Source organism: Marmota flaviventris, chromosome 13, assembly GCF_047511675.1.
Source record: "Marmota flaviventris isolate mMarFla1 chromosome 13, mMarFla1.hap1, whole genome shotgun sequence".
In the NCBI taxonomy this organism is placed as follows: Eukaryota; Metazoa; Chordata; class Mammalia; order Rodentia; family Sciuridae; genus Marmota; species Marmota flaviventris.
In genome coordinates this window covers 36,856,050-36,882,887 of record NC_092510.1, presented here as the reverse complement: position 1 = coordinate 36,882,887, position 26,838 = coordinate 36,856,050, and the positions used below count along the sequence as shown (strand labels likewise).

At 41.5% G+C, this 26,838-nt stretch overlaps 1 protein-coding gene across 1 annotated transcript in view; it reads right to left on the bottom strand.

The window, feature by feature from the left end:
• Dmrt1 (doublesex and mab-3 related transcription factor 1) overlaps positions 1-26,838 on the bottom strand; it is a 103,387-nt gene that overhangs the window by 29,278 nt on the left and 47,271 nt on the right. The window contains exon 4 of the mRNA XM_027954779.2: positions 14,211-14,355. Coding sequence (XP_027810580.1) covers positions 14,211-14,355 — 145 coding nt within the window. The remainder of the gene's footprint in view (positions 1-14,210; positions 14,356-26,838) is intronic.

Here is a 26,838-nt window from a genome sequence, read left to right as displayed (position 1 = left end):
TTTCCTGAGTGATAAGGGTGACTAATGAGGTGACTCCTGGAGGGCCCCTAGATGACCTCTGGATGGGGGCTGACTGCCAGAAGCATGGAAGGTTGAGAGACTATGGAGGCTCTGAGCCCCTCACCTGGGCTCACTTCCAGTACCCTACCCCATGCATCTCTCCACGTGGCTGTTCCCAAGTTGAATCCTTTATAGAAAAACCATAATAGTAAAGCATTTCCCAAGTTCTTGGAGTTGTCCAAGTGAATTACTGAGCCTAAAGGAAGAACTAAAGGAAGAATCCTTGAGTTTTAGTCAGCCTGGTAGAAACGTGGAAAGGCTGAGCACTCTAATTCTGACTGCAGCCTGAAATGGGGGAAGTTTTGTAAGACTGAGCCTTTAAGCTTGGGGTCTGGGCAAACTCTAGAGAGTTAATGAGTGTCAGCACTGAAGGGAATTGTAGGACACCCAGTTGGTATTAGAACCAGGTTGGTGTCAGAAAGAAAAGGAAAAAAAAAAATCTTGCTACCTAATAAGACAGTTGTTAAAATTAAACAAAATGATCCATGTCAAGGTGTTCCACAGAGTGAGGGATCAATTTTCATGTTTGGCTGATCAGTCAAGTTAATTCATGAAAGGGTGACTGAAGCTGCCACCTTCGCGTTGGTTCCTAACACCTGGAAAACAATGCGCTCCTTTGACATCCTTGCCCCTACACCAGAGGCCCAGATTCCTTGCCGTATTTGCTGGGGAAACTGGCAGACTCTCCCATCTGTGGTAGTACATCAGAGTTAAACTGTTCAAGGTTAATAAAGAGCACTTCAAGGGAAAGGAATCAGCATTTTTTCCCCTTCAAAATTCAGACAAGACAGGATAGGATGGAATGGAATGAAGGAGTGGGTCACACTGCAGGGGGATGGTGAGGAAATGAAGAGCAACAGTCTAGAACAAAGAGCTCCAGGTGGTGGGGTGTGCAGGAGTTCTCATCCGAGAAACTGCCCTGGCTCGGGATCCAAAGGCAGGAGAGGGACCGGCTCACTGTGTCACAGTGGGAGAGGGCGGAATGGCCAGCCACCTGAGACAGGAGGCAGGAAGCAGGAAACAAACTCCATTCTTCTGTACACACCAGCCGCCACAGCTCAGCAACTGTTTCCTGTTTCCCAAGAACCTCCTGGAGAAGACAGACATCTGGAGACAGAGAGCCCTCCACAGTGTTATGGGCTGAACTGCGTCCCTCCCTTCCAGACTGGTGAAGCCCTAGGCCCCAACGTGACCGAACTTGGACACAGGGTATTTAATAAGGAGATAACTGGGGTTACCCGAGGTCTGATAGGACTCGAGTTCTTCAGGAAGAGAGAACAGATCCATATCTATCTCTCTCTCTCCCCCACTGCACACAGGAAAAGCCCTGTAAGGAGGACACAGGTGAGAAGATGGCAGACCACACCACAGAGGCAGAGGCCTTGCTAGAAACCAGCCCTCAGGGCACCTTGATTTTGGACTTTTAGCCTCCAAACTGTCAGGAAACAAATTTCTATTAAGTCCCCCCTCCCCACCCCCATGGTACTTTATGATGACAGCCCAAGTAGACTGACACAAGAGTATCAGCATGAAACAGGAAATAACACAGCAGGCATTGCTGCAGATCCCTGCCCAGCACATTCCTCTCTCCTCATACAGTAGGCTCTACTCATTATGCCTCTTCATGTGTTCAGATGAAAGGGCTGAAGGTTAAATAGTACAACATGAAGTACATCTTTCATTTTGAAAAATCATTGAAGATTTTGTTGGGTCCTGTACAAGTTTTTGAACTCAAAATAGACCAACTCCTTCCATATAATGGAACATTATTTAGCCATAAAAAAGAACAAAACTCTGATACACATTACAACATGGATGAACCTTGAACACATGCAAAATTAAAGCAGACAGAAAAGGCTACATATCATCTAGTTCTATTTATATAAAACATCCAGATCAGGCAACCCGTAGGTACAAAAAGGTAGACTAGCAAATTACCTTTTTGTACTTACTGCAAGGAAGAGAGAAATGGGGAGTTACTGCTCTGCATATGGGGATTCTTTCTGGGATGACAGAAATGTCTTGGAACCAGATAGTGGTGACAGTTGCACAACACTGTCAATATACTAAAAGCCGCTGGATTGTATATTTTAAAGGGTGAATTTTATGGTATGTGAATTATATCTCAATAAAGCTGTTATAAATAAACAAAAAAATCCAGCTCCATCCTACTTCTGAGGACATTTAAGTAACAAAGGTGAAGCATACATGGAAAAGGTGGCATATTTGGAGCACTTACCTCTAGAGTTTTGCTGTAATCCTGGTTTTTCTAGCTGAAGCAGGAAACTATCCCTGAAGTTTATGGAGAAGACCCCAAACAAATCTTCAATAAGATCAAGACAGCGGGGCCCAGGACTACTGGATTTCATACCCTACAGAAGCTTAGGGACAAGGAAGGGAAGAGAGGTGTCCCTAAGGCTCGGCCGACTTCTGGTGACCACTGCAGCCATGTTTAGCCTTGGGTCATCTCCTATAGCATAAGTTCTAGCCCCACCCCCCACCCCCCTACACAACAGGCACCCGTATAGTTTATCACTCCTTTACTGAGAGATCAGTTTATATCCTGGAGGGATTAAGGAAAGAGAGACTGAGGAACTGGCCCCACAGGAGAGTACAGGGCCATTAATATGCCAGGCAAAAGACATCTGATGAAAATGTGCTAAACAGAAGAAGAAATAACAGTATGTTCAAGGATAGATTTCAATCCAGAAATTTACTGAGACATCCATGAAATGACTTCAACCAAAATAGAAAACTGTTTCAAGCATGATCAGCGCCACCTCTTGGACTGTTCCTATAGAAATAAAAATGAAACAACTCTTAAAACTTCTGGCATTGCTCTCCTGGGGTCCATTTCCAATCCTGCCCTCTTCCCTGGGGTGGTCCAGAAGACATTTGTGGGCCTGAAAGGTGGCCAGATTTAGCAAATAAAAACACAGGATGTTCAGTTGAGTTTAAATTCTAGAAACAATGAAGAATTCTCAGTGTAATCAAAATTTGGGGAACATGCTTCTATTAAATATTTTTATTATCTGAAATTTAGATTTAACTGGGTATACTGTGTTTATCTCAAAATCCTTATGAAGTGCCTGTGTAGGTGGCCCAACCAATTAGGCAAAGTGAATCCAGGCTGATCTGGGCTTCAGGAGTGAAAGCCAATGGAAGGCTCCTGGCTCCTCTATGGTCCCTAGAGGCCATCACCATACATTCTGACAGCTTCCTGCTGCTGCTTCAGAAAGCTCAGACATGGCGCTGTTAATCAATCTTGAATAAGAAGACATGGCCACTAGGAGGAAACAACCAGGAAAAAGAGAGAACACAGACAAGAAAGCTGTGTTTACCTCTGTGGCTAAAGTGAGGGCCCCTAACCTAGATTTGATGCAGGTGTAAATGGAGGAAAGACGCTGGATTCAATGAAGAGCCAGGTGTGATAAGACCACAAAACGGTTCTCCTGACAACCCTGCTACAGTTAACAGAGAGTTTTAAAATATGTGTGTTAAGCAGATGATCATGGGACTGCAGAGCCTGCTGTTATCTCTGAATATTATTTTTTTATGGAGCTCATTTTTAATATTGGCGCTTTTAGGATGAATGTAAATAAACCTGATCATGCAATAAATTCAGTGTGCTCTTTTATTTTGCAGATTTAGACTAAAACACCATAAATCTCTTCTTGGAAGCAGCATCTTTCAAGATAACAGAGGCGGTACTTGGATTTTGATACCCACTAAAAAACTGTAAATAAGCAACTGACTTCAGAGACCTCCCCTAGTGCCTGTGCTCAAGAGGACAGGCAAGGTACTCAGCAGCAGATGGAATCCGTCCTGTGGGGTTTTTTCTCTTTGCCCTCCTATCAAAGGGATCATTCTGGTGTGCAACAACAATCCCAGGGGAAAGGGTTCCTTGTTTTGTAAGAAAGGATAGTGAATATGACCACTTTACACATTTACACACAGCAAGATCAAACCCTTCTACGAAGAAATAACCATCTACTCTAGTTCTCCCCCAAAGATTCCACTTACACTGATTTTGAAGAACAATAGTTTGGAAGGTACATAAAATCTGGTCACCACTCTTTATTCCAGAAGCCCATTTGGAACCTGACCTCAGCATATATTGTATACCCTGTGTATATGTGCTCGATGAGAAGTATATGCCTCTATATAAATATAAATACATATAAAGCTAACTTTCAGTGTTCAGAAAACAAAAGCTATCCCCATATAACAGCCAAATTCTGACATAACTCAATTTGGACACCTCATCTGGTGTGCACTGCACTCATTCCTAGTGTAAACCCCACCGCGCCGGGCAATGATATACTGTAATGTCACATCGCAATCTGGATTTACTATAAAGGGCCGCTGACGAGCTTCAGAGCAGTAAACATTGCAGCGAGGTGTATTTCACACTGAGCTGGTTTTTATGAAGAACACTTCACCGCCCAGGCACGGCACCTGGATGATGAATGGTGAAAGATGCATGACAAGCTTCATCATTGTTTGTAAATCTTAACTGTTCCTGCTCACTAACTCTGGAGGCAATTTTCAAAGACAGCGGCCGACAGAAGGACAGCACAGCTTTCCTGAAGGTTATTCAAGTTGTACTTGGCCTGGGCCGTGCCTCTGAAGAGCCAAGCAGGGAAAATAAACTCCTGAGTTACTCCACACTGTGCCCGAAAAAAAGCACAGAGGACTCAAGTCAGATTCAAAGGAAGAAATCTATGGGTGACGATGCTGGAGGCTCTAACCAAGTGACCAAGTCATACCCTATGAGGACACCTGTGTAGACATTGCCTTGCCAGGATTTTTAAGTACAATGGTCACCGAATGAGTAAGGATGCAGGTAGACTTAGGATGTGTGCGTGGCTCTGTGCACCAAACTGGGAGCTTTCAAAGAACAAGTGAAAGATGTGAAGAGCAAAGTCCTGATAAGCCACTGATGGACTAGGAGGACATAAGTTAATATCTTTCTCCAAAACTATGAGGGGGAAATTGGCAGATCCTTTATTCTCACTAATTTAAAAATAAATTAACAAGGAGTGTTTGTGACTATTGATCAGCTTAAGACCACAAAAACAAAAACAAAAAAACAACCCAGAAGAAAAAGAATAATTATTTCAAAAGTACCTGGTGGTGTTCCCATTTGTGCATATAATTTCAAAGCTTATAACTAGTTATTTAATCTTACACCCGCCCTTGTCAAATATGAACACTTGCACCTGACTTGTTCCTTTTAAATAAAAACAAAGTCCAAATATAACCACAAAACTAAAGGCGACTTCACTGTGCTCTCATCATAAAGATGTAAAGGGAAATGCCACACCTGATGCGTCGGTGGGGTTTGGCTGCTTTGGAGCTTTTTGCTGACACCAGCACAATAGAGAAAGATGCCCCCACACCTCCCTGTATGAGGCCTGTGCAAAGGGGCCAGGCTTTGGCATTTTCCCACTACAGAGAAAAAAGTGCTACTGCAGCATGTTTTTAGTCCCAGCAGACAAGACATTTCCAAGTGCACTATTGACCTCCAATCACAGCCAAATTTCCTTGAAAATAGTTCAAACACCAAAACTGCAGATCTTAGGCCAGTGAGGCTTAACAAATGACATCACCACCAGGCCTCAGTTCCTCTACATGGAAAGGACCGCCCTCTCTTTCCGACCTTCCATCCATCGTCTCTATGCCTTAGTATCCTCATCTGTAAAATGGGGATAATAATATAAGGATTAGGTAAGTCACATCCATAAAGTGCCCAGGGCATTGACTTATAGTTATTGAAGAACTACCCAAGTGTTTGTAAGGGAAGGAAGAGTAAAGGAAGGGAACAGAGAGAAAATAAAGCAGAAAGAACACCCAGCAAAAGTGACTGGGAGCCCTGAGTTCATACCATGAGCTGGCTTTTCCTCAGAAACACTACCAACAAGGGCTGGAGGCAATCCCAGCACTCTGCCTACATCTCTGTCGAGTGTGCATATTGATTAAACCCTCCAGACCTTCTTGCAGGGCTGCATTCTTAATCTAAAACCAGTCACATTTTAAGGAACTAAGTCCTTAAAATTTGAATTTTCCAAAAAGAAGATTCTATATGATACAAATCCAGGGTGTTTGAGGTCTAGCAGTTACACCCCATGGAGATGCATAATTTTCAGATCAGGAAGGAATGAGCAAAACACATCCAACAGTTGGTTTCTTATTCTTCCAAGAGGCCAGGAACCACCCTAGGAGCTCTCTGAGAATACAGCACAATGCTAGGCTCCTGGATAATTATGAGCCAACCTTGTGTGTGTGAGAACACACCCTGGTAATTCTTGCTACCATGCCACAAGGCTGAGCCCTTTCCTTATGTGAGTGAGCCCATGGGGGTGGGGGTCTGTCTCTACATGACAGCCTGGGGTGGTCTGGTCAATGGAATTTTACACACAGGACGTGTCAGGGGCCCATCAGGTTTTAATCTTTCTGTTTGCCTTATAGGGTGCACTTTTCATGGAAAAAGAAAAAGGTTTGAAAAAAACAACTCTATTTGTGTTCCCCAAACAGCAAGTCGTCAAGCTTCTCCTGGACCTGCTGGTGCCCTCAAATATCCCTCCTCTCTGGTGGTTTTTCTTTGTATTCCATATTTAGCAAACGTGTGATATAGTAAAAACAAATCCTCAAAGGTGACACTTCTAAATGTTGATAATACACTTAAAATTAGTACACTCCATTTTCCTCATTCAGCACAGCATGATGTCTAAGTAAGTTCTAGAATCACCACATACACACACACACACACACACACACACACACACACACAGAGTACATCAGGGCTCAAGATAAGCTAAAACTAAATCCTCTTTAATGACTACAGTCACTTTCATTTGTAGAGCCTACTGCCAGGCACCTGCCAAGTAGAAAAGTATGTAAGTGACACTCTTCACATGACAACAGAACTGTAGCCATGCTTTTACACAATTCTTTAGGTGTCCCATATATAAAATAGATAATGTTATTATTTTTTCAACTTTCTGAAAGAGGGAACTGGAGCTCTAATACATTAACTGAGCATCTTTCTGTCAGGCTAAGAGTTGGGTATCTGAGCCAGACTCCCCTCCTGCCGGCAAGGGTAGAATCCATTTCCTCCATTGTGTTGGCCTACACGGGTCCTTGCCAATGAATGCTCCACTTACCTCTGTGCAAAGCTAAAACTAAAGGTCACATAAGGAAAATAGGTTTACCAGCCCAGTGCTCTTTTCTTTGAAATTTAGCAACTGATAAGTCATTTCCTAAACTGCCAAGTTTGAATTAAACTCAACATTTTCTAAATGTTGCATTAAACGCACTCAGTTTTCCTTAAAGCAGGGAGACAAGGGTCAGTGTTTCTCCTCCAGGCTTGCCACACAACTCAGGGTACAACACACACAGAAGCCACCTCAGATTCCTTAGCTCCTGTCCTTCCTGTCTGAGTCTGATTCTAAATGTTCCAGAACATTCTTCTCCCTTATGGGAAGAACTGCCGGAAACACCAACCCAATGCTGCCAGAAGGAGCAGAAGGCCTGATCACACCTGCCATCTTTTACTGCGTTACCACTCACTTTAGAATGTCATCTCACTCACATAAAAGGTGGCTCTGGCCTCCTGGATGGCAAGCAAGGAGATCTAAGGGTGCTTCCAACTAGCAGCACGGCCTCGATTCTCACTGCAACCGGGAAGTTCTGCCAGATGACCTTTTCCCAAAGTCTAGCTCCAAAGTGCATCTTTAGGCAAGTCCATTTGCTGGGGTGACAACTTAGCCATATTACGTGTACTTACTATGGGGGAAGAGCACATTAGCTGAATCAGACACATCTACACTGCCCTACAAAACCACTAACGCTGAATGAATTCAAAAAGCCCCATTTGGAAGCACAGAGGCCTCTCTGCATGGTGCTCTGATGTCACTGAAGGAACACGAGGTCTTCAATCTGAGAGGCCCTTCCACTGACCTGGATTTCTGACCTTTGGGCAGAGGCAGATGCCCTGTACCTCATCTGACACCCTCTGCATGTTAAGTAATATGTGAAAACCTCCAGATACAAGCACCGCCTCAAGTGTCTGACTCTTTCTCCTAGAAAGAGCACAGGCTCAATGTGAAGGAAGGGTGAGTGTGTGGGAGCCTACCTCTGTGTCTGAGGCAGGAGAAGCCCAAAAGAAACAGGAGACACCATTGCTCCTATTTAAAATGAGATCCCCAAATAGACAGGCAAGATCTAAGATGTTCACTTTCACCATGTTAAGCCTAAGCTACGTTGCAGGTGTTAATGTCATCCAGCCATGTTTCCCAGGACTTAACACTCAAGAGCCAAAAAAGGCACCTATTTACAGATAGGAACCGTTACCCACTTGCAGACATGTGCACACCTATTAAAAAGAGGTGCTGCAATGTCCCTAGATGAAGAGGCAACATTTCCAGAATGTTCCCCCTACTGCCCCCTGAACAGTGTCCTTCTGTTACTAGGAACTGGTCACACTATCACATGAGTCAGTCCTCCACTTACATCCTTCTGTAGGGAAGGACCTATGGTTTGTTTTGTATTAATTTTTTTTCAGTTTCTAATCCCCCTAGTGTGATACTTTTAAAATAAGTTGATATAAATGAAGTACTAGAGCCATTAATTGAAAAAAAAAATGGAATACAGGTGTTGGCAGGGATATGGGGAATGGAAACCCTCATACATTAAGGTTGGCATGTAAAATGGTAAAGTCCAGTGGAAAAGAGTTGGTGTTCCTCTATAAAATTAAACAAAGAACTTGTATGTGATCCAGCAATTCCATTTAACTTTAGTCTGGTCCTTGGGAGTGCCCTTGAAGGAGAATGTGGGATCTTGGCCTTTTCCTTTCTTTTTGCTTCCTGGCTAATTAGGTGAGTGGTTTTGCTCCACCACACACTCCCACCCCTGCCATCTAGCATCTCCATCAAAGACCTAAAGCAATGGTGCCACTTCTCAGGGACTAAAACTTCCAAAACCATGAGCAAGAATAAACCTTTTCTCTACAGGTTAATCATCTCAGGTATTTTGTTATAGTGATAAAAAGCTGACTAACATACACTCCTTGGTGTATGTCTAGAAGAACAGAATACAGATAGTCCAACAAAGATGTGTACTGCATACTCGTGCTATTTATAACAGCCAAGCGATGGAATGAACTCAAATGTCCATTAACTAATAAACAAATGAGATCTATCCATATCATAGAATATTAGCCATAAAAAGGAATGTAGTATTGATCTATTTAGATGGACCATGAAAACATTAGGCTTAGAGAAAGAAGTCAGACACAAAGGCCACATACCACTTCTCTGGTATGTAGTTCCTAATCCACAAGGGAGGATGGGGAGGGGAAAAATAGAAGTCCACTGGATTAGATAAAGGGGAATGAAAAAAAGGAAAAGAGGAAGGGAATAGGAAGGATAGCAGAATGAATCAGGCATAACTTTCCTATTCTTGTATTTTAATACATGACCAGGGTAACTCTGCATCATGTACAACCATAAGAGTTAGATTCTAATTAGAATAAGTTATACTCCATGTATGTATAATATGCCAAAATACATTCTACTGTCATGCATATCTTAAAAGAACAAATAAAAGAAAAAAAGCCACATACTAGATAATCCCATTTACATGAAATCCAGAATAGCTAAATCTAGATAGGAAGCATTTTAGAGGAGGCTGGGATGTGGCTCAGTGGTAGAGTGCTTGTCCAGAAAGCAGATTAGTGGTTTCCAGAGGCTTCAGGAAAGGAGAATAACTGCCTCATGGGTACAAGGCCTCCTCCTGGGGTGGATGAGAGACTTGTAACTGGACAGAAGTGATGGTTGCCCAACACTATGAATATACCAAATGCCACTGAACTGTGTACTTTAAAATGTTTAATGATGATTCTGTGTTAGGTGTATTTTACCTCAATAAAAAAAATGAAAGGCAAAAAAATACAAGCCCCAGTTTTTTATTAGGCTCACTGGATATAAACTTGCTTCATCAAACTGCTATGAAATTTCCATTTATTTTCAATTCCTTTACTCATCTCTTCTCTTGGACGATTAACAAAGCACCAGCAAGACCCACCACCACCCTGTGTCCCATCCTGTCTTGCCTACTCAGGGACACTGCTAGAGCAATTGTGTCCCCACACATCAGCTGTATCAGCAAGTTTTCCCCTCAACTGCATCACTCTTATCAACAAACACACACACACACACACACACACACACACACACACACACACACCTATCAATCTCCTCTCCCCTCTAGTGACTGCCCATCTCACCACTTCCCTTTTGGGGAAACTCCCTGAAGAGCTGTCTGTACTCACTGCCCCTGTTCTTCTGTCCCACGCACTACTAATATACAATCAGGCTTTGGTCCCCACCTCCCCACAAAAGCAACCACTTAATGAGGTCATCCATCATTTCCACCTGGCAACAGCCAATGGTCAATTCCAGTGCTCGTCTCTCTTGACCTGTCAGTCTGTTTGGCTCTGCTCATTGAAACACTGTCTTCACCTGGCTTGCAGACACCACTCCCCTGCAGTTTCTTGCTTCCTCATTAGGTGCTCCTCAATGCCCTCTCCATTGCTGGTGTTCCCCATCCATCAGAACACTAAATGCAGGAGGGCTCCAGATTCAGCCTTGGTTCTTTACTTTCCATTTACATCTATTTCTCTAGGTGATGGATCACACTAACATCAATGCATCATCAAATTCTCAAAATTTTCATTTCTAGCAGGATATTCCTCTCAATATCCAGCTCCCACCTAACAATCTACCTGGGTGCCTCATGGATATTCCAAATTTAACATATGCAAATTAATCTCCTAGGATCTAGGAACATAGTTCAGTAGCAGAGTGTTTGTTTAGCATGTGTAAGGCCCTGGGTTCAATTTACAACACTGCAGAAAAAAAAAATCTTCTAATTCCCACCAACCTCTTTTTTCCCATGGTCTTTTACCTCAAAAAAATGGAGACTTCAATCTTCTACTTGATCAGGTCAAAAACATGAAGTCATCCTCCACTTCCTTTCCTTCTGTTGTATCCCAATCCCATCTGCAAATTTTGTCAGTTCTGTCTTCTGAACATATCCAGAATTCAACCACTTGTCATCACCACCTTGCTCCCACACTAAGCCAAGATCATCTTTTGCTAGAGTGACTGCAATAGCCTTCTAACTGGTCTCCCTGTTTCTACCTTTGCATCCCTATGGTCCACTCTTAAACAGTAGTCAGGGCCATCTCTAAAAACCACAAGCAGGACATGTCAACATCTGCTAAAAATCCTATAATTGCTTCTCATCTCACTTAGTTTCAGTGGCTTCTACAGGACCCAGCCCACATCTCTCTGATCCAACCATTGACACTTTCCAGGATATGGAAAAGAGAGGGAATGGTGCAAATTTTGTTTATTTAAAAAAAATGTGAAGAGGGAAAAGGAAAACTTCTCCTGTGAATCTTTCCCCCTTAACGTTCTATTTTCATGTTACCAATTTCACCAAAATCACAGGAAAACACTGTAGTCAGATTCATTTATTCAGATGCTGAAGAGAAGCTAAGCTTACGTTTACCTTTAAAAAAACTGAAGAAACATGGATTTAAGAGACACATTTATACTCAAATAGGATTTTAAAGAAAACATTATCTATTTAAAAAATGTTCTTCAAATCATTTAGAAGTTCCCCTTAAAATAATTGATTTACTTCTTTGAAATTATAACCTATTTGTTAAAGCAAGCAACCAAAGGAACTTGGACTGCTAAAAGGCACTGGTAAATCAGCCAGCCTTCCTGAATTTCTCATGAGTAAGTATAATGATGTCCCTCATCCCACCCCACCCCTCCCCACCTCAGCCCCACTTAACAAAGGGCCTAACTTGCCCCAAAGTTCTCCCCACTCTGTCAATGCTGAAGATGAAATAGAATCCCATGTCCCTAAAGATGGTCTACTGGGCATTCTTGTCCCCAAACACAATTTTCCCTTTCCATTCCCATCTGCTCTGTTCAAATGCCATGCACTAAACCCGAAGACAGCACATCTTTAGAAGTTATAAAGCCACATTTCTTTCAAAAATTAGCTGGGACTTGATGTCCTATTAATTCATATTCTCTTTATCCATAGTAATTCCAAAGTAAATATTTACTGAGATTTCACTGTAGCTCTTCCTGGCTAACCCACTCATTCCCATAGCTCGAGCTCCAGATGAACTGCAATGGAGTCAGAGGGTCCCAAGCAGTCAAACCTGGGGCCTTCTCACACCCATGTGTTCAATTCTATACGTCCCTGGAAAAGCTGTAAGAAATTCCAGTAGTTTTCCCCTCTGAGCACTGCTATGCTGGCCTCACTTTCCTGGACTGTAACCTCTTTCCTCCTGGTCACTTCTTTTTCTGCCATAAATTCCCATGCCTACTGCTCTTCTCCAAGTTCCTTCTTCTCTGCTCTAATAAATTGCCTCTTATATTTTTGTCTTACTGCCCTGCTCTGAATTTACACCTTTGTCTCCAGAATGCCAGTGCTTCTAAATATACTCCATTATTCCTGGAGTAAGAAGCTCAAGCAATTTCTTCCTACAAGTGGGTTTCAGTTTTAATTTTCTATCTGAACAAACGTTTCTTTAACTGCTTCAAACCCAAACTGCTCACTGGCTCCATCTGACAAGCAATGCAGGAGGCTTCTGAACTTTTTATGTCTGGGTTCCTTACAGAGAAAGCTCACTCAAAAATGTGTCAGTCACTCATCCATTTGCTCAACCAATAAGCAGCAAACAAGTCATCATAGCAAGTAAAAAGGCATATGAGATGAGTCCTCTGTCTTCAAGTAGCTTATGATCCAGATTTTATACAGAATCCAAGGCAGCATGCAAGAAGGACCATAGGGCATAGAGCACACAAAATGAATGTTTATGAAGTAGAGGTATGCTTTCCCACTCCCAAAAGAATGATTATTAATAAAAATGAAACTGCAATCAGCAATGTATACTTCAGTCTCTACAGCTCAAATTAGCTCCCCTGACTTATGTATTCTATATTAATAGAAGCCACCATTTTAAAAATATTTTATTTATTATTTAACATCTTTAGCTTGACATAACTTTCAATATTTATACATAAGGTAGGCAGATGGGCATGGAAGCCGATATTTTATTTTAATATAGCAAACAAAGCATAACTTGCCCAGCTTTTTAAGATTTTAGTGTTCTGATTTTTAAAATCAAGGCATGTTTCTGATTCTCAAAACGTCTGCTCTGCAAACAAATATGATCTCCATAGTCAAGTTATTTGGAAACCAAACTTCTCCTTTTATTTATTATAGAGTAAGCGTTGACAAATCAGTGTCTCTTCCAATCACTCACTAAGGCCTCGATTTCCACTTACTGCCTCGACTGTGTTTGCTTCTCAATTTTCTAAATCAAAAGATGATGCATAAATATAAAGGACTTAAAAACAGCATCTGGAAACAGCAGCCATAAAAGACCTGCCTATCATCACAGCATAAATGTTGGGGAGAAGGTTAAAAGTGAAGTTGAGGAATTGTGTACTTCAAAGTGCTTTGGTTCATTAAACAGTCATTTTTTATTTTAAAGCCATTATATCAGAGTTATTTGCATTGCTACTGCATAAACTCTGAGATTGACTGTATTAAAAAATGTTTTATTATGTTATTTTATTTTCCCCCCAAAAGATGAATACACCTTCACATTTTAAAATGAAAATCTTTGGGAAACAAGTATTCAGTATTCAGAAATTCACTTCAAGAAAAAATCCTGAGACTTGAACCACATTTAAAGTATCCCTGTGTACCCTCAGTGGTAGAGCACTTGCCTAGAAGGGACAAGGCCCCGAGTCTGATTCCCAGCACAGCCACCACCAACAGGAGTGACCCTGTTGCACGCTGAGCCTGTAGAAAATACATTTTTAGCTTTTGAATAGAAGTTTCACATCTTACTGTTGTACTCAGAAAAAATTATCATATTAAAAAATCAAGCAAAGCAAAAATCAATCCATTGCTAAATACTTTAAAGGATAGTTATCTCAGCTTCACACACAAGGAACTTCCCAACAGATATCAGCCATCAGAGAGGTTAGGACCCCCCATGTTGGCTGCACATCCCCACCCCCAAAGCCAGCCTGAGAGCAGACACCTACCACTCGATTTGGCTTCCGAGTAGGAAGGGCCATCCTCAAAGGTGAAGATTTGGGACACACTCTGGCCCAGGTAGGAGGGAGGCCCATAGTAAGAATGCATCCTGTACTGGGAACTCACTGCATGGCGATTCTCCGAGTTTTTCATCTGCTTAAGAAAAAAGAAAGAACACAATAAGACCAAAGTTGCATTTTACAATTATTAAAAAAAAAAGAGGGGAGGAGAGTGGGTATGGGGGCAGGAAAGATCGTGGAACTAGACGGACATCATTACCCTGGTGTGCCTATGACTATACATATGGTGCAACACTACATCTTATACAGCTAGAGAAATGAAAAGTTGTGCTGCAGTTGTGTACAATGAATCAAAATGCATTCTGCTGTTATATATACCTAATTAGGATAAATGAATAAATAAATATTTTTTAAAAACTAGAACTATGTACCCTCAAGGTGACTTTCCTATCTTTGGGTCCCCTCTAAAAGCACCCCAAAAATTCCATGTGGGTTATATGATGCTCAGTTAACAAGTACTAAAGAAAACAAAACAGGGTGGTAGAGAGGGGAGAGCCATGCTCAGGAGCCAACACACCTACTGGAAGGCTACTGAGCTGCTTTGACCTTCTTCATGTTTCCTTCTGGGTAAAAATGGCACCTGGCCTTGGTTACCTTATACTATTCATATAAGGACGCCTTTTGAAGACTGTAAACAACAACATGGAAACCAAGCACAGGGGTAAGCTGTCCCCAGTGGGATGCCATGCTGGGTCCTGTCAGTCAGCGTCCACGCCCACCTCCTTCTATGCTGTTCCCTGTAGCAAAGGAGAGAGGTAAGGGATCTGGATTCAGAAGGGATCTGGATTTTGCTAGTGACCACATAAGAGTGGGGATGGGAAGGCAGCAGGGAAGCACAAGCTACCCATCCAGGAGCGCTGGCAGCTGACACACAGGCCTGGCAGTCACACATTTTTCTGGAAACCAGATCCTGTCTTTGGGACTCTGGGTACCTTTTATGTAAAGAGCAGTTCTCCATTGCTTCCTGATCTCTTCCTTCAAATCTCAGGAGATGTGACCTAACTTCAGTTTTTCCAGTCCTTCTGATGACTGGAAAAATCCTTCTGATGATAGACAGGGCCCCAACTTCAGTTTTTCCAGTGCTTCTGATGATTGCAGAGGGGGCACTTATGCCAACATCTAGAATTGTTTCCTGCATGGAAGCTGGTACAGCTACTAGGCATTCAACTCATGATCATATCTTCATGACAAGAGCAGAGCTGGATGATTTATATTGCCTTTAAAAATTAAATTTGGATGGTACTGCATTTACTTATTTATTTGCTGGGGATCAACCCCTGGACCTTGTGTATCCTAAGCAAGCACTCTACCACTGGTGTACACTCCTAGCCTGTAGATGACAGCCACTTTTAAATAACAGTCTTTCTAAGGAAATGTCTAAGGATAAACTAATCATGATCATAATTAAGAACTAATTTCAAAAATGGTGTTTTTAAGTCAACTGTATGCTAACTTAACATACCTGGCAGGTAAAATTAGTTTCTGGGCTTCCTGGAGATTTTCTATGAATATCTAAATTCTGATAATTTCTCATGAGAGTCACCGTGGTGTGAGTGCATTTTGAATACTATGGAATGTTTGGTGGAAAGTTCCCGATTTCTGTATGATACTTTGAGATGCTTGAAGGATTCATGTTTGATTTTCCAAGTTCAAATGCATGCTCTGAGGGGTGGATTCCCACCCCTTGGAGAAGCAGAAATGACTTCATTACAGGTGTTTATTTCCTTTCAAGTGAAGTTTCAATGAGCAAACTACTCTTATTCTTTTTGCTTCTCAAAATATATACAGTGGCATCTTTTCTAGGCCAATCATTCCATTTCCATTTTCTTCTGTCATATAAATCTTCACCAAATAGGAGGTCAAAGCAAGCTGTACTTGGAAAATAGCCCAAGGCCAAGAACTGCCTGCCACCCTAACGAGAGTGCCCAGGTCAGGAGGGCCCATTAGGGAGCCATGAAATCATTCAAGAGGGAGGACAATCAATGGTAGCAGTTTACTATACAAACAAACTAGGTTCCCAATTAGACCAGTGCTCCCCAGCACTCCCTGAACCAGCATGGGGATCTGTTAAGTGCAGAGTCAGTGTGCTAGGTCTGGGTAGGGCCTGATTGCCTCACAAGCAATCCCAGAGAAGCGGATTCACTCTGATGACTAAGAGCTTGAAAAATGATACTTTCTCTCTTACTTAGGAGCCCAGAACCAATGTTCTAAAAAATTCTTTAGCAAACTGCTTATAACCACCAAGTTTCCAATGGAAGTGGGATAGGGTGAAAATCATGGCAAGTGGCATTCTTTTGCTTTTATTATTTTTCTTTTACCTGTAAAAGTTCCCAAAGCATCAACAATTTTTTTCAGGGCTCTTGCATCTTCCTGAAGTGTTGCAATGGTAATAAGAAACTCAAGCACATCTTAAAGAACTATTTCTGTCTCCAGACTTCCATCAGGTCAGTTATGCAGTCTGAGCAGTGAGCACCAAGTTAGCAACAAGGGACTAACAAAAGAGTACAGAACACCCTGGTATGAATATCAGGGCGTCCCCACTCTGGGTGGGGAGCTAGTCTCATCTGAGTGCATGTCAGTCATTCAAGGAAAATAAGTTTCAGGTTTTTTATGTGTGTGTGTGTGTGTGTGTGTGTGTGTGTGTGGCAGGGGGGTGTCGTTTTAGGTACTGGGAATGAAACTCAGAGGCACTCTATCACTGAGCTACACACCCATCCCTTTTGATTTTGAGACAGAGTCTTGCTGAATTGCCCAGGTTGACCTCAAATTTGTGTCTCTCCTGCCTCAGCCTCTAGAGTCACGAGGATTACAGTTATGTGCCAGGACAGGCCAGCTGCTTTTCAGTTTTCCCTCTGTACAAGGAAAGGTCTCAAGCCTGCAAGGCCCTGCAAAATGCTCTATATTTTCCTTTTACTATGAAAGTTTCTACTAATCTGTTTAAAATGTTTGAAAAATGTTCACTGTAAACCCAAATCAGGGGTCAGCAAACTTTTTGCTGTAAATGATCAAATAGTAAATATTTTAGGCTTTGCAAGTCCCCTGTAGGCAACTGGCAAATCAATTGGCTGTGTTCCAATAAAACTTCAGAAATACGTGCACTAATTCTTAACCTTGAGTCTCACTACAAAAAGGGCTCTCCTTCACCCTGTACTGAGAGTCTGGGTTCTAACCCTAGAAAATCTGATTTAATTGGTCTGGGGTGTGGCCTGGACCCTGGATCTTTCCAATGCTTCCCAAGTAATTAATTCTAAAATGTCATGAAGATTGAAAAGCAATACTCTAAAATTATCAACATATCTCTAAACATCTGAGAAGTATGAAATCACAATATTCCTTGTATTACTTTAAAAATGCAAAAGGTCAAGTGTGACAGTGCCAATCCCACTGTGTATATTATCTGAGAAGAAAGATAAATGATAAGAGTTCTTTTTTAAAAAGTAACTTGCTGGAAAATAAAAAAAACAACTTCAAATGTATGCATATGCTAATACCCCCATAATTCCCTTTCTATATTTTTAGAAAGCATCAAATTACAAGAATTATTTGAAACTAAGAATTGAGTTCTTCATATTCATTCAATTTCCCCAACAAATCCAAAAGATCACTGAGCTACAGAAAACTTCCAGCAAAAGAAGAAAAGATACAAAGGGTCAGACTCCATTTAATGTCATAAAAATGTGAACTTACTGAGGTTATGAATCATTCAGCTCCATCCAACACAAAGAATAATCCACAAACAACACCCACATGACTACCCACACATAAAGAAGCATGGCCCTGTATGTTTCTAAGTGCATGTGTATATCTCTGAAACATAAAGTTATACCTGAACTGCAATTCACCCAGAAAGCTCAGGAAAAGGTACAGTATAATACTATCTAAAACTTTAAATTGCTATCTGCTCCCTTCTAACTGAAAAAAAAAATCACAATTCTGCTACTTTTGGCTTAGACAAAATGGGTAAATAATGAAGACTTTGAAACCTGTTTTACCTTAAACCCATAATTCTCCATGGGGGGCAACCTGGTCCCTGGGGAACTTCTGACTGTATGGAGACATTTTCTCGCTCCCCTGCCCCATGTTTCCTATTGGTGCACTACAATTGTACATAATGGTTGGATTTCATATTTGTACTGCACACAACATCAACAATATAATTTGGATTGTCACAGCTAGGGGGAGGGGAGTGCTCCTGGTATCTCGTGGCAAAGGCCAGGTGACATCTTCCCACAATGTGCAGGACAGTCCCCCACACGACAAAGTATCCAGCCCAACATCTTGGTAGTGCCAAGGTTGAGAAACCCAGCTTTAAACTAACCTGATAACCTTGGCTCAGCCCCTCACCACCAGTGAAAAGAAAAGAGCAAAGAACTACTGAGGGACAGAAGCTGTAAACAAATTAGAACTGTTCAGTTCTGCTCAAGGGGCATGCTATTTTTTCCTTTTTGCAATGTTACCTTGTTTCTTTAGATTTTTAATTCCTTTAAATTAAACAAATAAACCAAGTAAAACCTAAAAATCCAGGACTCTGGTGAATTATGGCTACTATTATTATCAGCACGTAGTAGCTGGCAAGCAAGAGGCATGTTTTATAATCTTATTACCCTCCCCAGTCTCTGAGCCTGAACAGGACCCACAGACAGGACTAACAGCAGAGAACGCACATGCTGTTAGTCTTAACCCCAAAGGAAGGTAAGAGTTTAATGGTTTGTTTTTATCAAATTGCTGAGAAAAATACATCACAATAAATCTGAACCATAGATTCTCTTTATACATCATAACTGCCCTCTTTTATAGTAACGATAATATAAACAAAGCATAGAAATGTTTGACCTCATTTCTTTTCTCAAAAGTTCCTGAATACTATTTACTGAGTCTACTTTGCTTCAGATAGGAAGAATGTCTAGTTCTATACTGAACTGAACACTCCTTCTAGGTGAATGGCTAAAAGGCATTCACGAAGACAGAATAATCTTGCTGGAGTTTGGGTAGGGGACGGTGTTCCTGAGAAGAGTTCTGTAGGATGACAGTTCTAATTGCAGAATCCTCTGGCACTGACATGGGCTCATGGTCTTTTAAATCATTTGGGGTGAACCTTCGGTTATCCGGTCAGAAACATTTTACAAAAGAAGGCAAGACTTTACAGGTTGCAGAATTTCAGGTCTTCTGGTAAAACCGAGAGTAAAGGTCAGGGCTGAATTTCGCCTTCAGTAAATGATGTCTTTGATTTTAATATAAGTCTCTTTTCAAACTCTCTGAATGGGACACCTGTTCCCACGTTCACCTAACCACATAATCTAAGCTGTCCTAGATCACAGACTGCACCTTATGAGGTGCCCATTCACCTACTGAAATGCATATTCATCCTTTGGCACTGCACACTTCCCAGCTAGAAAGAATTATTTTTACTATGTAGGCTAACAGTGACCACCATTATGCACATATTTTAGACATAAAGGAAACATCAACAGGCTAAATCATGTAGCACAGGCAGATTCCCCACTGCTACAATCCATGGCTCCACTTCCCTTCCCTGTCCATCCAATCCTCCAAAGATTTGCTGTCTCTCTACTAATCAGCTTTGTTAACTTCCCCCACTGTGCTGACCCCTCCTTCTTTTAGGTGGCCATTCCTTTGAATGCTCTTAAAGGAGGAAAAATGGAGATGGATGGGGAGACAAGCCTGTGAAGAGAACTCAGACTCTTGTGAGGAATTCCCAAAGAGCCCCAGGGTTCTGGGGGCACCCTGAGGGGAGGATGTCTAGTGTGCAGGCTGCACTTAGATGCTGAAGAATATAACAGCTGCTTATCCCAAGAGGGGAAGGATGCCCTTCCTCCCCTGAGAGTAGGTGAGAAGGGAGAAGAGGAGGGACAAGAGGGGAGAAACAGGATGCCTATGTGACATGGCAGAAAGAGCAAACAATTTAGCCAGGTGTGGTGGCACATGCCTGTTATCCCAGGTACTCAGGAGGCTGAGGCAGGAGGATCACAAGTTTGAGGTCAGCCTGAGCAAATTAGCGAGACCCTGTCTTAAAATAAAACACCTCCTGCAAAAAAAGGATGGTGATGTCACTTAGAGGTAGAGTGCCCCTGGGTTTAATACCTAGTGCCACTGAAAAGAGGTGGGGTACTTAAAAAAATGATACATCTAAGCTGTTTTTAGTTGTAAACACCCATTTCCCAAGGTATGAGAAAATCTGTGAGATATGCAAAAACAAAAGGAGACTTGTGTGGATGAGGCTTTTCAAGCAGAAATAAAAGGAAAGGACTTAAATTCCAAGCTTGGATTAATACCAAAGCAGATTAAAAATAATAAAAATAGTCACAAAATGCCCCACAGAAAAATAAACAAGTCATCAGGAAATACAGAACCAAAACTGTCCGTAAGAACATAAGGGGACTACCTGCCAACTCCCAGAGAAGGTGCAGAGGTAAGCAGCAGGGATCCACACAGCCCTGAGTGAACTTTGAGGGAAAGACATCCCACAGGACGCTGGGATTCCACCTGGACATATTAGTGCTCCATTATGCTTGTCTTCATCAGAAAAGCAATTAAGATATGAGTACTGCTATGCTTTTAAAAACCCAAATTAATATTATGAACCGTTACTCAGTTGTTTTTACCCTCTGCATCTGTGGCACTAATAGAATAGTTTATTTCCCTTAGGTTCTGTTTTCCAAAAGGCAGAAATGTGACTCCTTACAGGTCCCTGAAATAATTTAGTTGGTTAGAAAAAGCACAACTTGGGACTGGGGTTGTGGCTCAGGCACTGGGTTCGATTCTCAGCACCACATAAAAATAAAGGTCCAACAACAACTAATAAAATGTCAGAAAAAAAGAAAGAAAAAGCAAATTTTTTAAAGGAATAATATGAAATTCAGGTGGGTTCAGTGGCTTGCACCTGTAGTTACAGCACTTGAGAGGAAGAAACACTTGAGCCCAGAAGTCAAGAGACTAGCCTGGATAACCCAGGGAGATAAGGAAACACCACCTAAATAAATAATGATATAATATGGAATGAAACTGAATAAAGAAAACAGAAAATATATGAGAGCCTACTGATGCATGGTATGGATAAAAGCTATTTCAAAGAACTTTGTGTTTTGTGCCTGTATGTATATGTAAATACAAACTGAATTGGTTTCTGTGTGTCAGTCTAAAAGGTTTAAAAGACACTGATGTATCTATCAATCAGGCAGAGGGAAGCAAGTACCTTTAAAAAAGAGGTATCTCAATTAATAAAAGTCCAATTTAAAAAAAAAATGTTTCCTCTTCTTGGAACCTGGAAGGTCCTGGTGCAGCATGCAGGAGGTTCTCAAAAGAGAGAGGCTGGGACCAGCTTATTGTCATCTTTACATACTCATGCAGCACATTCTAGCCCCTGGGTCAGACACTAACCTTTATCTCATTCACAATCTAAAATTCAGTCCCTGACTTCTGAAATGAATTCACACATAGGGCCAGGCATAAATCCAAGAGGGATTTAGTTTCCAACAGGAAACATATTCAGTAAAACATCTAGAGGAAAGGGACATGAGAAAGTCTGTTTTTAAAAAATCTAGTTAATGACTATCCAGACACAGAACGCTCCACGCTCAATAGCCTGCTGAGTCTTGGAAGGCACTGTGTAGCAACTCTTAAGACTGGCAGAAGAGTCCCCAGCGATGACATTGTTGATGCAATTACCCAGAGAAAACGTTGATTGTTGAACACAGAAGTAGGGAATTTCTGAGAACGAAAACGAGCATTTATTGAGAAATGCTAAATGGCCTGCTATCTCACTAAGTCCTCATAATTTAATAATCACCAAATAAGAAGTCGCTCAGAGAGATCAGATAACAGTCCTGCTCACAGAGGCAGTAAGCAGAGAAAGCAGGATTCAAGGCAAGTTGCACAGAAGCTCCCAATGGGTCTCTACTAAAACCAAGCCACCTTGCTAATTTAAATGAAGACACCTGCTTATGGTAAAGAGCTACTTGCTGCCTCTGGCTTTTAACAACTCCTCATGTTTTTTCCTACTTTTAGAGAAAACAAGAACTTATTTTTTTTTTTTTTGATAGCCTGAAAATGAGAAGATGGCCATAACCACACATTCAGGAACTTTGATTCTGAGACCAGAAGCATCCATATCTGTTCCCACCTTGATGGACAAACTTAATTAACCTTTGCTACTCTGTTCCAACCTACTGTTTTAGACAAAACTAGTGACCCAGAAACAATATGTTACCATCAAAATCTCCATGGCAGCGACACCAAGAGATATAGCCCTATCAGCAGTATCGGGAAATAAGCCACTTGGATTAGCTGCTCTAAGAAATATGGATTATATTCATGTCACACATGAGCTGTCAGAAACATTAGGATACTTTTAGCATAAATCAGCAGTGTGACGGGTATCTTATGAGTACTGAACATGACAGACTGCCTGGAGGGCAAGGGGGGCTGCCTGGGACCACCTTCCAACTGGCAGCACAAGCATATTCCCACATACTTCCCCCAAACTAGTTTAAAGATTCCAACACAGGCTGGTGAGCACTGGGGGACACATCTGACTCCTGGGTGGCATGAAAAGGCCCTTTCTGCTTCCAAGATCATCACAGAAAGAGGCTGCCTCTGGGTAATGCAAACAACACAAGAACGACTGAAATCACTTTTCCCTGAAGCACACAGAAGTGTGTGTGTGTGTGTGTGCGCGCGCGCGCGTGCGAGTGCAAGCAGAGAAACACGCCTAAGAGCCAATGTTTAGTGATTCTTCGAAATTTTCAGGTTTCATACAAGTAAGACCAACAAACATATCTGTCCTACAAGGCAGGCTGGAGAGGCCTAGACAGCAAGGTCATCCTGCAGCCAACACACCCCAGCTCAGACTCAACTCCCCATGAGCAGCAGTGCAGTATTGGCAGGAGCTTTCTCCTCCCTGAGCCTTAGTTAGCGTCCTCACCCCTGCCAGGGCCACCCATCCTGGATAGGGCTCTGTTTAAGGATGAACTAGAATATCAGACACAGTGTGCCTGGCACCATAGCTGCCAACCACTGTCCTGAGCACCTCCCTGCCTCTGAAGGGTGGTCACACCCAGGGACCCTCTTCTGTGCCTGCCACTAAATGACTCCTCAGACATAAATACCCTTCCTATTACATACTTCAAATATTAAGTATGTAAGTATTTTGTCTAATATTCAAAATAAAAATTTGCTCTCTAAAATTTTACTGATTTTCAAATTTTAAAACAAGTGAAAACCAACTCAGGATCCATACTGCCATTATCAAATATGTTTTTACTGTGGGTGTGTGTGTGCACGCACACACACCCACACACACACACAAGAAGAGGGAGAGAAAAGTTCCAGGCCTTCCCATTTTTTGGTTTTATACAGATATTCAAGACACACAATGAGGATGTCTGCTTTCCTTCCTCCCAGAATGGGTTGATAAAAACTGGGAAGTGCAAAAAAGAATGTGAGAAGGGATTTTTTAAAGGTGTAAAAAATAAAAGGAGTAGATAACATCATTTTCCCCTATTCTCAACCTCCTTATATCCTTTGTATCCACCCCCCTCGGAAGCTGTACATATCAAGGGCAAGGATGACGCCTCAGGGTGTGGGCAATAAAGGGTGCACTCTCTATGAAGGATTTTGAAATAGTAAACCCCACTAAAAGTAAATCTGGTTTTCTCTGTTACCATGTGCTAGCAATTCTAAACAACAGCAGTGATAAAATGTTCCTCCTCATCCTGCCCCTTGGCGTGCCCCATAGAGAGCCCATTTTTCCATCAGGCCTCACAATTCTCCCCAGAAAACCTCCAGATTCTGATCACAAGAGCAATCAGAGAATTATATGAGTCCTGGTTCTCTCTCCTCTACTAGCACAGTGCCAGACCCAGAGAAGGACATCCAAAAGGAGATTTTTATACATACTCTATAATATGAAGAGTTTTTGTAACCCCATTCTTGTTTGTCCCTCATATATCTAACATGGTTTTTTAAAAAGGCAAACCCATCTGTTATGCATTCCTTCAACTTTGATCTTTATTCAATCAATGAGTGAATATATATTCAACTAACAGACCATAGAAATCTGGACCATTTTTACATGTACTTAAACATTTCTGAAAATCAACTAATTTTATATCATATCCACTTCATTTAACAGGAGACAAAAGTAAGTGAAAAGAGCAAAAATAAATTAGGTACTCAAGGCTCTGGGTTCAAACCTAACACCAAAAAAAAAAAAAAAAAAAGAGAGAGAAACCATAAATAGATATTAGCCACCAGCTCAACCAAATTAAATCAGAAAGCTTTCAAACACTATGATCTAATTATCCAATAGTCAAGCAGATTACAGAATTCCCAAATGACCATATTATTTACTAACCTGATGCTATGGTGTCAAGAGTATTGGTAGTGTTACAGACTAGCAGAAGACTGGTAATACACTTATTTCTGCCTCTAATTCAATAGTGAAATAGTTGCTGGTGTACACCAACCCTTAAACAGGGTTTCCAACTCAGTCCAGATTAAACCCATCTCTCATAAGAGAAATGACTCCATAGGACAGCCCAGGACTTTCAAAAGTCTCCCAAAGGCTTCAGAAAAACTGTAGTTACTCTATATGGATTTCCTGGGATGTTGCTGGACCACTTCCGCCAGGCTGAGAAAACACTTTCTTAGGATGAGCAAGGGCCTGTTCCTTCACCTATTTTAGGTCAGAGATATCTGTTCCCTAGTGTCCCAGGTGTCCAGGACCCAGTTCAACTTTCTTCTGGAATCCACATTTTAACTAAAATATTCTGCAGAAGTGTCTCTATTGAACACTGCTTTAACTAAGGAATGTTCCCAGCACCCCTCCACCCCTCCACCCAGGTTCAGCCCACCTCCTTTCTCCTGCAGCTTTGGCTCCAGACAAAGAGCCACAAGACAATGACACCTGCGCCACACTTGGTACATAAGCTGAATAATGTGCTAAAAATATTCATTAAAACAGGAGGTATTCAGAGGAAAGAAAAATCTCAGGATCAAAATGTTTCTTTGAGGGGCTGGGGTAGTGGCTCAGTAATAGAGCATTTGCCTAGCATGTGTGAGGCACTGGGTTTGATTCTCAGCACCATATATAAAGAAACAAAATAAAGGTCCATTGACAACTAAAAAATAATTTTTAAAAATATTTCTATGAAATGAAAACTTACCTAGAAACTCCAAAATGAGCAACAATAAAATTACTGCAATTACTGAGTTCATGAAAGTGAACAAAAATAAAAACAAAAATAAAAAAATAAATACAAAAATAAAAATAAAAAAGCATAACACATTGCAGCAAAAGAGAACATGCATAAAAGAAATCCTTCAGGCATAAACAAAAAATTTATGCATCTGTACTTCACTTTTAAGAAACCAAATTATGATCATTAGCTCTACCTGCCCAAGGCAGATAGATGCATTATCTATTTCTAAATCTCCTTTCCTGAGGAAAGAAGTTGCTTTAAAAATGTTAAAATTGAATATGTCCTTATAAATTTTTCTATGACTGCTTGCAAACTTTTATCAGTTTTTCTTTCCAGAGGAAGAAGTGTATCAATGTCTGTCTACCACCAGATAGTGGCCAATAACCAGGTTGTTCTTAAGAAAGGGAAGCCAAGAACCAGGTATGGTGGCCTACCTCTGGAGTACCAGTCACTCAGGAGGTTGAGGCAGGAGGATCACAAGTTCAAATCCAGCTTGTGCAACTTAAACCTTATCTCAAAATAATAAAAAAAAAAAGGGCTGGGGATGTAGCTCAGTGGTTAAGCATCAGTACCTCAAAAACAAACACAACAGCAGTAACAAAAAGCCTGAAGTCACTTCTTTTGACTATTTTTTTAGTTAATGGATTGTCTCAATGCTGTACCATACTTTTTTTTTAAAAAAAAAAAAGGCAGTTAGGCTGTTGTCTAGAGGTTTGAGAACCTTGGTGGACATGCAAGTAGTTCAAAGGCAATGGCTTCTCTAAGTGCAGGGGCCTGGCCCTCTGGCCCTCAGCAGGTTGAAGGTGCTAGAATGCCATCCCAGGAGCATCTTTTTCTGTGGCCCAACTGTCAGGTGCCAGGGTCTGTTTTCCTTCCTGTCTGAATCTCAGTTCAAACACAGGACTACTTAGGTGATCCCTAACCTCCTTTCTCCCTTTCTAAGTGAAAAATCATAGGCTTCCCCAAGACCCACTTTGCACAATTCTTTCTTTAAATATCTTTTAACTTAGTTGGGTGCACAATCTCATGCCTGTTACCCAAATGACTAAGGAGGCTGAGGCAGGAGGATGGTAAGTTTGAGGTCAGTCTGGCAATTTAGTGAGACCCTGTCTCAAAAGGTATAACTTCAGTAGTAGGGGCTGGAGTTGTGGCTCAGTGGTAGAGCGCTCACCTAGTGCGTGTAAGGCCCTGGGTTCTATCCTCAGCACCACATAAAAATAAAATAAAGGTACTGTGTCCATCTACAACTAAAATAAACAAAACATTAAAAAAAAGTTTATAACTCCAGTGGTAGAGCATCCTTGGGTTCAAGCTCCAGTACTGCAAAAGATAAAATT